The 12,680-nt window shown below is 36.0% G+C and overlaps 1 protein-coding gene across 1 annotated transcript in view; it reads right to left on the bottom strand.

Moving 5' to 3' along the window:
• Positions 1-769: 769 nt before the first annotated feature.
• The window catches only part of PDK4 (pyruvate dehydrogenase kinase, isozyme 4), a 14,364-nt gene continuing 2,453 nt past the window's right edge, over positions 770-12,680 (bottom strand). Inside the window, exons 3-13 of the mRNA XM_005876152.2 lie at positions 12,585-12,680; positions 11,473-11,614; positions 9,978-10,049; positions 9,641-9,825; positions 9,383-9,469; positions 8,870-8,947; positions 6,982-7,058; positions 5,120-5,218; positions 4,814-4,924; positions 4,413-4,526; positions 770-3,004 (exon numbers count right to left, since the gene is read on the bottom strand). Of these exons, the coding sequence (XP_005876214.1) occupies positions 2,861-3,004; positions 4,413-4,526; positions 4,814-4,924; positions 5,120-5,218; positions 6,982-7,058; positions 8,870-8,947; positions 9,383-9,469; positions 9,641-9,825; positions 9,978-10,049; positions 11,473-11,614; positions 12,585-12,680 (1,205 nt within the window). The 3' untranslated portion in view covers positions 770-2,860. The remainder of the gene's footprint in view (positions 3,005-4,412; positions 4,527-4,813; positions 4,925-5,119; positions 5,219-6,981; positions 7,059-8,869; positions 8,948-9,382; positions 9,470-9,640; positions 9,826-9,977; positions 10,050-11,472; positions 11,615-12,584) is intronic.

The following is a 12,680-nucleotide window of genomic DNA, read 5'->3' as shown; positions in this document are numbered from 1 at the left end:
GATTTTTTATTCAAATAACGATTATACTGACAAGGTTTTGTGATTTAATTATGGCAAATTCATTTCACTACTTTTATTTTATTTTAATTTCCCCTTTTTCCAACTCTCCCTCCTTCCTTCCCATCATTTTTCTTTCTCCCCCCCCCCACCCCCGCCCCCCGCTTTTTGTTTTCTTTGCAAAATTTTACCAATAGGGGCATTGTGGAGGTGGGAAAAGGATATTGTCTAAAGATAGAGTAGGATTAAATTAGTGACAGTGTGAAAATAGCAAAGATAAAACATGCCACCACTTAATTTAGTAATTTGTATCCTATTGCTATACCTTCAGATTATTCAGATATTTAATCCAGAAGTTATTTGGGAACCTAGATTATCTAAGTGATTATTTTAGTGCTCTACTGTATTTGTTATGTGAATACAGTTATTAAGTGAAACTTTAAAGTAAATTTACCAAAAATATATAGAGAATATATGCATCGCAAAAATGATTATTGAATATATCCATGTAGATAAACATACATTGTACTATGTGTTATTGGGGCATACACAAGAAAGCAAAGAACAATTAGAAATTTCTGGACTGTTATAAAGTACTTATATTTTGTTTAAAAATTAAGATTTTAAATTGCTTTCAATACTTTTTAAAAGGCTATACCCAATATGTAGATAAATTAGACTTGAATGTAAAGTAAGGAAAACCTTTGCTTCAAATTCTTCTTAGTACTTTGCCATTAATTTGAGAAAAGAACTTTTAAAAGATGATGTCTACTCTTATAATAAAAATATTTATTATAAAAATTATCACATTTCTCTGTACATAACTTAAAGGCAAAAATACAATTTATACATTAATAATTTAAGTGGGTCTGAGCAGTATCTATTCAGTAGAATTCTAAAGCTCTTCTGTAAATTTTACAAGTACCAATGTCATCTATTTCTATTTTATAGAACTCCATTTACACAGTTGATGTCATTGAGATAGCAACATTTCTTTTTCTCTAGTGTTTTAATGATAGTTCACGGTGTTTGGGTTAATTAATTAATCAGCTGCTTTAACTCTTTGGTAAACATCAGTATTTACATGCAAAAATGTTTAAATTTCAGTAAAAACTGAATATTCAAATAATTTATTGCAAATAGTTTTGTGTAAGTAATAACTGTATGAGCCAGAATCCCATCATCAAGAAAAATCCCTACCTAGGACTTCTGATGATGAAATTTGAAATTTGAAACAAATGGTTTGGTGCTTCTATGGCTACTACTAGAAGCACCACAACACTAGGCCGTGATAAAATGAAGTGCAAATGTTAAGTTCAACACATAGATAGTACTGATTATTTTCCAATGCAGAAAAGTCTCGTTTTTTCTATATCCCAGTGTAAACTTCAATTTGACACACAAGTTTATTATCTCATTACAACCTAGTATCTTGCAAAACTGAGAGAGCATTTAAAAGAAGTCATACTGTTTTGAAAGACACCAATTCATCCTTTTGCCAATATGAACCATTTCTTGAAATAATTTGTGGGGGATATAGCAAAATGCCCTTCCTTCCTTCCTTCCTTCCTTCCTTCCTTCCTTCCTTCCTTTCTTCCTTCCTTCCCTTTTTCCTTCTTTTGTTTTTCACTCCTTCTCTAAGGAGTGCCCTGTCAACCTGCATATTATACCTGAACTCCCCAAAAGTTCCATATGCATTGCAGCTGTCATTCATTAGTTCTTAATGCCACTGATTCAAAACAAAAATATTCTGGCACGAAATCTTCTTCCCAGGCTCCTTGTTAAAAACACTCCAAGAAGTATTTAAATTCTAATGTTCTTGGATTATTTGATACTTAGGAATTTTTTACACACATGTTAATTCTGGAGTGTAGAGTATAATTGAATATATAAAAAAACACATCTTTTTTAATCTAGAAAATGGATGTCTTTGGATTGCCACCACTTCAGGGTAGAGAACAGGCCTTCTCTCTGAATTAGGTTCCGAATGCATGATTTCTTTCCCTAATGTCAGTTTTTCCAATCTACCATTTTATTTACCAACAAGGTGAGAGATAGTTTTGCTCTCACTTTGGCAACTCTTCTCCCCCTCCAACCACCAACATTCTGAATTCAGTGCATATTTTAAATTCGCCCAAGATGAGGTATCTGGCAATAAGCTCACTTACTATGTGAGGTGTGAACAGGGAAAGCAGAGTAATAAAGGCCCTGTATTTATCAGAGAAGGTTATCTTCTGCGTTTTTACAGAGGCTCAAGGCCTTGGCCGCAACTTTTAATAAAATGTTTTGACTTATTCGTCATTCAAAGTGAATGTTATTTTAGTCACCAGTTTTTCCTCCCTAGAGCGCATAGATATATACAAAATGTACATTTACATACATTTCTAGTCATATAGTATGAACTAAGCCCCACTCCTTTGAATGGCAGGAAAATACTGATATAATTGACACTTGATGTTCAATAAATACTAATATCTTATGACAATTAACCAAAGGTCTAAACTCTAAAACATCAGTCTATTGAAACTGATAGCCTATATCTTCACTGCCCTTCTTTTCCCATTCCTGTTGACAAAGAGATGACAAATTGAGGCTTATATCTTATTCGGGTTTTGATATAAACCCAAGCATTATTCTCAATTTCAAGAATAAAGAGCTGGCCATGTCTTAACTCCTGCCGTCCTGATCCTGCTCTGTGCTCTCCTGGGTCACAGGAATGAGCTTTGTTCCTCTTCCCCTCAGTGTCCTGGTCAAGGAGTTTTGTTGCTGTTGTTTGAGGGAGAAGAGTCCGCATGCAAACATTCAGAAAGCAGCACTGGCACAGACCCACTTTGATCCCTTAAAGTGCCCCGAGCGTCCCTCTTCACACGGCCACTTTTTCCTTCGCCAGGTTCTTTGGTTCCTTGCTTGGGATGCACCAGTCGTCAGCCTCAGGGTTCATCTGATAATGCTTAAAGGCTGATTTGTTAAAGACCGGGAGTTTCTCTACAGACTCGGAAGACAAAGCCTGAAAAGAGGATGAAGAAACAAGTCAAACCAAAGGAACTATGCAAGGCCTCATTTGGACTTGAAGTGATTATTCAAAAGAAATTCAGAGGTAAGTTGTCAACCATTCAAATACCTTCCTTTCATTAATTTAGTAATAAGAGCACACCAGAGCCCATAGTATGTCAGGCACTGTATAAAAGAAAATGAAAAGGAAATATGATGTTTACCCTACAGGGGATGAAATAGAATATGTACAATTTACATTAGGGAATAGAATTTGTGTTCAATATTCACACATAGCCTTTGTTTGGATATTACCAATATGATAGAGTTGCATAGCAAAGCTATCCTGTCCAAGGGAAACCTTTGCATCTGTGACAAAGAGTTCTAATCTGATACTATCAATCTATGAGCTATTAATCTTTCCCAATACTATGAAGACTTTGGCTTATTTAAGAAATGAATGTGCCGTAGGCCGTGTGACTCAGTTGGTTGGGCATCAGCCAGTGCACCAAGAGGTCATGGTTCAATTCCCGGTCAGGGCACATGGCCGAGTTACAGGCTTGATCCCTGGTCACGGGTGTGCAGGAGGCAGCCGATCAATGGCTTGCTCTCATGTCAGTGTTTCTCTCTTTCCCTCTCCCTTCCTCTTTTTCTCTCTCCCTTCCCTTCTCTCTCTCTCAAAAAAAAAAATCAATAAACTATTTTAGAAAAAAACAATTCTGAGAGGTAATATGCAATTTTTTTTTAAAAAAAGAAATGCATTAGTTATTTCAGATGGGGTCAAAGACCACTTGGCAAATAATTCCCTGGCACAGAACGGGAGCCTAGAAGCTTAATGTTTTAGTTACTAATATCTGTAAATATATTTTCATTTGAAATAGTTGGCAAATGAGAAACAGAATCAGGACAGTGACCTTAACAAATAAATTGAGGCTTTATCAGAAATAGAAAAACATTTACCAAGTTTTAAATTTTAAACAGAAAATGCCAGGTATCTTTCTGACAACTTGTGAGCAGTCAGCTGTCTTTCCCTGGATTTCTAATGTCAGCTTAAGGTCTTGAATAACTCAGTATCAGTTAATTTTGAGGCTGGAACATTACTAGCATCTTTTTCTCACAAATTGAAGTAAAACAAAAGTACAGCTCTTCTCACAGATGCCAAAGGAGTTGCCTTAAAAATTTCACACAAGCCTGCCCTCTTGGGCAACAATTTTGCTTCACTGGAGGCATGTAGCCTAGCTTTACCTCGTTGTTGGTAAGTTACCATATTAAATATTAAACAATATATCTACATCTACCAAACAGAAACTAGAATTACTTCTGGTCATTATTTGCATGAACTCACTATGGACCATAGAATCAGAGCTGTACACGAAGCAATCTTTTAAAAAACGATTTTTTTTCCTATTGAATTTAAAGTATACCTTTAAGTAGATGATAGCATCTGTTCCATATCCTGATAAAGAGTAGAGATTCAGGTCTCCTTGAAAGTACTTGGCATAGAGACGAGAAATAGGCAAGCCATAACCAAAACCGGCCTGGAGAGGAAGGATCAGTTATTAGTAAAAAGGCGGACATGATCATTGAAATACAAAATGTGGGAAGGTGTTACTACTGTGCTTGATAGAATCTGGTTAAATATCTCCTGCTTCCAATCAGAGGCCCCTTGAATTGTTTCACCACATTTAGTTTGCTTTATCATTCTTCCTTATATCCCCCAGGCCCAATTTAAACTGATGAGCTTGCCTAAACACTTCCTTGTAATCCTGGCCCTCTCTTTAGAGCTAAGTGGCCGGGATGAACTTTGCCATATAATTGTTCTTACCAAAGGAGCATTCCGGGAGTTATCCATCACAGGCGTTGGGGCAGTGGAGTAGGTATAACTAAAGAGGCGGTCAGTGATCCTCAGGGGAACGCCGCCTCCTCTGTCTGAAATCTTAAACAAACAAACGAGTCATCAGAGCCACACATTCAAAACAACGTGCCTTCGTCTCTAAAAAAATGTCCTTCCTGCATCAGAAAGTCACCTGGTATATGGCTTTGATCTACTGCTCAAAGCAGAGAGCTGTATGATTGGTGATTTTTTAAATTCTCTCAAGAGATACTCAAAAGATAAATAGAGGATGGTTACCTTAATTGTAAGATCTTCTTTTCCCAAGACAACGATCACCTCAACTGGTGTGAGGGAAGGCAAGTTTTCCTGGTGTTCAACTGTTGCCCTCATTGCATTCTAAAGAAAACAAAAACATAAAAAATGGAATGGCAGAATAATGAGGGACAATAAGTACCTGTTTTTTATGTTTAAAATAAAAGCAGCACAGAGGGCAATTCAAAGTTTCCATTCTTTTAAGTTAGTAGTTATAATAACTCTGTAAATAGCTATTTATGAATATGCCATGTAGGGTGTAAAATGAAAAGTATGCATTTACCATGTAATATAGTTCCTGGGAGTAATATCTAATAGGAAAACAATTCTCTTACTTGTCAAGTTCTTATTTGTAAACTTAATTTAAAGGTAAAAATTGATTTTTATAGCCCTCTTTTCTGTCTTTCCATTACATTTTACATCCAAACACCAAAGACTATTACACATCACAAAGGAACAGTGAACCATTGAACCAACTTATTGGCTTTTATAAAATTTGCTGGGAAAAGATTGTTACTATTTAAAAGGATAGTAAACAATTCTAAATTAAATTTCAATGTACATGTGATTATCATCTTAACTTTTACCAATGATGGCAAAATAAATCTGAGTTGGACCATTCAATTTAAAAGTAAATCAATCAAACAAAGAAGTATCTTTTGTCCTTTAACAGAGAAGAAACTCAAGTTTTTAGACAACTAACTATATGATTCTCATACAGATACAGTTTTGGTTTATTTCACCCATTTTCTCTCTAACTTTCCAGAACATTATCTGCTTTCTGGTTTCTATTTAATATGACATTCTAATCATTAGCTAATGTGAAATAAAATAGATCAGATGTCTGCAGTATAATCAATACCTCATTGTACTAACATTACTAACATAAGTTAGGAAATACTATGTTTTGAAAAGAGTTACATAAGAATTAGAAGCAAATTTCACGTTTTTTAGCCCTCCTCCTCCCCAGTCCAGAGGACTCTTGGAATCATCGCAAAGTGTTTCCTATCTTTTGGTGGAAGTACCAAGTTGTAGTTTGGTCTTAGAACCCAGGACAGGATTTGATTCCAGCACCTGGCTACCCCAGACCAGTAACACCTACATCCTCTGAGAGCTGGATAGAAATGTAGATTCTCAGACCTAAAGAATCAAAATCTCTATCTGGGACAGAGCCTAAGGATCTGTTTTCACAAGCCCTCTAGGTGATTCTAAGCACAGGGAAGGTTGAGAAGCACTGCCCTCCAATCTTGCCATGAAACGTGGACGGTGGACCAGCAGTAACACCTGTTAGCGTACTAGAAATTCAGAATCTCAGGCTCCAGCCCAGACCCACTGAGTCAGTATTTGCATTTTCACAAAACCACCAGGTGATTCATATGGACATTAAAAGTAGATCATTGAAGGGACGGACTAGGACTGTCCTCTGACTCAGATTGAGATCCTGCCACTTACAGTAATTCTGAACCTGAACCTGTGGCTTTGGAATTGGACCAGCCTGTGGGGGTGGGAGAAACAAGGCCTCATTCCGTGAAGCGTTCACCCCATGAACTTTCTTAATGAATGCATGAATGAATAGAGCTTTGTTGGACACCTGAACAAATATGGGACTAGGGAGCCCTTGAGACATCATGAATCATATTGTACATTCTCAAATACATGCTGATACTACAAGGAACTCGATGTACCCTTTCAAACATTAACTGTAGCCTCCTGTTAGGAAGGAGCACAGAAGCTTGCTTGGGAGAAGATAGTGATGCTCCTGTGTAGTCAGAAATGATAAAGGACAGTAAAAAGAAAACAGGGAATTTAAAAAACAAAACAAAATTGCAATCATTGTGAAGTCATACCTTGAATAGTTCAAAGAGCATATGGTGAAGGTGAGAAGGAACATACACAATGTGAATTGGCTGCCCTGGAGATTTTCCTAGAAGAAAATTAAACTCATTAGAATTGGTACATAAATATTTCATTAAAATAAACTTCCACATCTATTTAACTAATATTTCAAACTTAAAACAGGATTGAAGACTCCCCATCCTCCTCACTCCAAAATCCTACCCTAGAACCTTCCTTCTTAAACTGAAAACACAACTGGCTTATTTTCAATATGCTATTACAGTTGCTACCTAGAACTCTATAATTAAGTTTTGCATTTCTCTACAAATGTATAAAGCAGATGAAGTGTTCAGCAAGGGTGCTATAAATTAGGTTATATGGCTTATTTCTATTTTCAAAAGTTTTGTACCGGACAATTTTAGAATTAAAATTATATGCATTGTAAGGAAGAAAAGTTAATTTGTCTATGGTATAACATCAAAATTTATGCTAGCTATAATTTTCATATTTTGAAATTGAAATAACACATGGGAAATTACTCAATGATGCATGGGAAAATAACACTTCTGATTATTCTTGATTTTTATCATCCAAACATTAAATCTTACAGACTAAATATGCTCAAATTTCACCAAGAGACTAAAGAAAACAGAGGGAAAAAACCTCATAATACTGTTTGAAAAGAAAAATAAAAGAATTATTCTTTGGTTTGCCAGGCCTTGGCAAAGTTTGAATTAGAAAACACAAGGTCTGGCTCAGTGCCCTCTTTATTTTATCAAACAGTTCAAGCAATTTATCTACAAGTTATGCAACAATGCTGTTAATGCTTAGAGATATTTTTCAATCTTTATTTGCACTTTTATTTTTAGTTTAGCAATCAATTGCATTTGCATAACCCCAACCCATGAGTTAGGCTACCCATAATTTGAGCAACTTGATTTTCACTCTCACCACCAACAAACATTGTAACTATTACTTGGAAAAGATGTCTACTTTGAATTGAAAGGAGAATGTTACTGGCATGTTTTGAGAAGCAACTATGGAATAGGATAAAAATAATGCCTTGCATTCCTCACGCAATCATTTCAGTCAATGTGGGAAGACTAGTATTTGTTCAGGTACCCCACAGTTGAAGCTACTAAATAAAGTGTGCTCTGCTTCCAAAACTGGCGTATACTTATAGTGCAATTTAAAAATCTTTTGGTGAGAACATTTAACATGAGAGCTACCTTCTTCAGTATTTAGGTGTACAGTACAGTATTGTTAACTATAAGCAAGGCGTTGTACAGCAGATTTCTAGAAGTTATTCATCTTGCATAACTGAAATTTTTATACCCATTGAATAGTGACTCCCTATTTCTCTCTCCCCCAGTCTCTAGCAACCATCATTCTACTCTCTGCTTCTCTGAGTTTGGGATATTTTAAATATTTCATGAAAGTAGGATCCTGCAGTATTTGTCCTTCTGTTACTGGCCTGTTTCTCACAGTGCAATTTAAATTATTTTTGTTTCTAGACCTTATGAGTAACCTTATTGGAATTAATTAGGAGGGTATCTCCACTACCAAGTGGTGCCTCCCAGATCTAGTCTCCTATCCCCCCTTTTCTATAGTAAGCAATCTTTCTTTGACCTAAGATATTAGAACTAAGTTGCTACTCTACATTCCAAACTGTTCAAACTATTCTTCTTTATGAATTATTAGTAGCAACTGAATGTGCTCAGTGGGAACTTTCCAGTTGAGATAAAGAGAACCTTAGCTTCAAAAAAGAAGTGTACAAACTCTAGGCATGTTCAGAAGGGGCAAATGGAACACAAAAGTTGCTCTGTATTTACAGTATTACTCATACTGAGAGAACACTGACTTTTCCATAGATTAAACTATATTTTATTTATAGCTTACCGTTCACTTGTGTGAGTTTTAATTCAGGAGATGTTAAATAATACTGATCACAAAGCATCTTTGCACACTCATAGGCATCTGGAATAGAAGGATTTTTCATAATGATGAAATGAATTTCTGCCAAGTACAATTGTCAAGTGATCTTCACTGTGTACACTACCCTTAGCCTAAAATATTCATTAGAGTGCAATGTATGTATACAAAAGTACCTTGTAAATATTTTATTAAAGAAAGAATTATGACACTAAGGTATAGCTATAACAACAGGAATATGCACACTTCAAAGATCAAATGCAATATATACATTAACCTCTGATGTTTGGATTTTTTTATAATACTATAAATGAATGTTTAAACGCCTGACCCTCAAAAGCAAAGGGCCTCCATGACAGTACTTATAAGAATATAAAGGGTAAACTCTGAATATAAATTCATTTATAGAGCCACCTCAACCATATGTCAATCATAGAGTGTACATTTTCAATAAAGGAAATGAAGAAATCTAGAAATTACCTTGGACCACTGCTGCTACATCACAATTTGGATCAATACTTCCAATGTGGGTTGGGTTTCCTGTCTCTGAGTCACTAAATAAAAGAACTGTTGAAAAATAAATACAAAAACATTATATAATATTATATAAAAATCAGGACAATCATGATTAGAACACCACTGACAAAGAATGTGACCCACCAAATAGTAAAACATCGAGTTAGAGAATGGCTTATAGTCTACCCTCATCTCTGTATATCATGATTATGGTTAACTTACTGTGTTGGTTCATTAGCATCCGGGTAGAAATACGGTTCATGTAAAATCGGTCCAAGAAATACTGAAGATTTTGATTGGTGACTGGGTCAAATGTATAGCCATTTTTATATTCTATGATTCCTTGTGCCATTGTAGGAACTACATTATGGTTTCTATTTCGAACTTTGATGAGAGTATCTACAAACCTAAGGCAAAACACATTTATATTTAGTGAAAGTTCAAGTAAGGTTCTGTCACTTATATTTTTTAGATTATTAAGTGTACATATCATTTATTAGAGGAGTATGTCTGGAAATAGTCAAAGTTTTAGACACTTATTCTAAGGCATAGAACTTACTCTGCTAATGCTTTCTGGTCTTCTGGGCTTTTATCATGGAATTCCACCAAATCCATCAGGCTCTGGATATACCTGTAAAGTGACAAGGGTGCTTTAAGATTTTAAATTGAATAGTCAGATACAAGTGGCTGAAAATATAGTATCTTTTTCAAATGATTTGAAAAGAGAGAGTATTATGTTTAAAATTAAAAACTCCAGGACATTTGGAAAACAGTATCTCTGAAGAAAGGGGGGGGGGGGCGGCGTTTATAACTTTAACTCTTAACTATCTAAGTTAAAATTTATATTTCTTTAAGTATTCCAGATCAATATTCAGTTTTGTTTTGTTTGGCAACAGTTGTGTTATTTTTAATAGCAAAAGGATTTAAAAACAACTTTTTAAGAAAGACTTCATATTTTTTTCCTACTCCCTTCATAGGTGAGTAGAAGTCTTGAACACAGCAAATACTATGGATTGAATATGTGTTTCAGACTGTGATTGTTGAAAGGACATATAATACATATTTTTAAAAATATTTTTTTATTGATTTCAGAGAGGAAGGGAGCAAGAGTTAGAAACATCAATGATGAGAGAGAATCATTGATGAGCTGCCTCCTGCACGCCCCCTACTGGGGATCGAGCCTGCAACCTGAGCATGTACCCTTGACTGGAATTGAACCTGGGACCCTTTGATCTGCAGGCCAACACTCTATCCACTGAGCAAACCAGGTAGGGCAATACATATTTTTCTCGAATCAATGAACAAAAAGCCGTGTATTCTGTGATTAGTGTGAGGCTCTGATGCATATCTGCCTCGGTGCATATCCTGGCTCTATTCTCTGAAAATCTGCTCCTTTGGGTTATCTACCCCCTCTGAGCCTCAACACCCTTATTTATAAAACGAGATGATAACAGACACTGAGTGCTGGCTGTGTGCTATTTTTCTAAGTGCTTTTTAATGGATTACCTCATTTAATTACACTCCAATATCCCTCTGAGGCATATGCTTTATTCTCCTCAATAAAAATGGGGGAATTGAGGCATAAAGAATTTAAGACAATTGCCAAGAATTCCACAATGAAGAAAAGGCAGAAGCAGGATTTGAACTCAGAGCCTGCTCTGTCAATTGGTTTGTAAATGAAAAAGAGTAGGCCCTCTCTGAATAGTAGTCATTCATATCTAATAGGATAGGATTCCTTTCACAGTATCAAACTGTCTTTTATTATTTAAAATACAAAACAAGTTGTAACTGTCAATTCGTTTTCATATTTTTTCTGGAAGTAAAAATTATATTGCGAGAGAATCTTTTTCAGGGTAAAAATGTCTGTTTCTGCTTTTATAGCTTTATAATTGCCCTTATTACTTATCTAAATTAATAAACAATTCTTTACACATTTCAAAAGTATTACTATTCAGACCACCTGTTTCCAACTATGATGTTAATATATTATAAGAATTCATAGTTAGATATCTGTTTTAAAATTAGAGACTGTTTCAGAATGGTTCACTACTTACCAGCTTTTAACTAACTGCACTGAAGAGGTATTTACTAATTGATCAGGGAGGATATCAATTTCCTTCAGGATATTGGCAAGCCTCACAGGTAATTCTTGTCTCAAAAATGCAAAAGAAGTTCTTTCACATGCATTTTCTGAACCTGTAATAAATAACGCTTATTTAGTATTTGGAAACGAGTATGACCAAATGACATATTTGAATAGCATTAACTATACAATATTAAATACACACATATATTATAAAATTATATTTCACCCTCATTTCATTTACTGTTCAAAAGTGACTTCTGGTCTTTTTCTAATTTTAAAGTTATCAATATGAGAATTATTGTTTTGTTTTGGAAGAGGATTCACTTCCAAAGAGTCCGAATATTCTACAGCTCTTAATATTCATAAAAGAATGCAGGGTTCAGTCAACGCCACAATATTCATAAAAGAATGCAGGGTTCAGTCAACGCCACAATGTTCAGAGTTCAAGATATGAAACAGGAGTGGGAGATAAGGGAGTTGAGTGGACGTCATGATGTTCCCAGACTAATAATAAATAATACCACATTTAAATCCTTGACATTTTCCTCGTAAGGTTATTGCAGAATGTCTGTAAATATTTTCAGCAGTAATGCAAATATATGACAAACTTTAATTTGATAAAGAAACAAAGAAATTTGTTAGGAACGCAGAGATGTACCATGTGGAGGGTGGCTAAGGGATAAAAATCTCAATTAATTCGAGGCTATTTTATAATATTAGGAACCTTCTCCAAGAAGTACTATGAAAGTTCCTCATTCATTGTTAAATGTTGACTGAAAGCAAAAACTATTGTGACGGAAGCTTTGGACGGATAGAAGAGGAAAGATGAGCTCAAAACACCCAGCCTCAGCGAAGCTGCAAGTGGCCTCTACCTGTAGGCAGGTACCACCTGTCAGAAAGAAGCCAGATGTAGAAGAAGGCAAGGGGCGCTGGCGAGGGGGCTCCGGGGCAGCAGGAAAACGGGCCCCAAGTTGTTTTGAAGCAGTGAGACCAGCCCTCCCTGCACAGGGACTTAAAGTTCAGGCAGCTCCCCAGCTCCCGCGCCCCAGCCGGAGCCCTGCGCCCTGCGCCCCCGCTCACCGAAGTCCAGCAGCTGCTTCATGGACAGCGGGGACGGGCTGTACCGGGAGAAATGCTCGACCTCGCGGGGGACCAGGCTGGCGCGGCTAAGCGTGC

Source organism: Myotis brandtii, unplaced genomic scaffold (assembly GCF_000412655.1).
Source record: "Myotis brandtii unplaced genomic scaffold, ASM41265v1 scaffold48, whole genome shotgun sequence".
Classification (NCBI taxonomy): domain Eukaryota; kingdom Metazoa; phylum Chordata; class Mammalia; order Chiroptera; family Vespertilionidae; genus Myotis; species Myotis brandtii.
The sequence above is the reverse complement of the archived record's forward strand: the minus strand, read 5'-3'. Positions and strand labels throughout refer to the sequence as shown.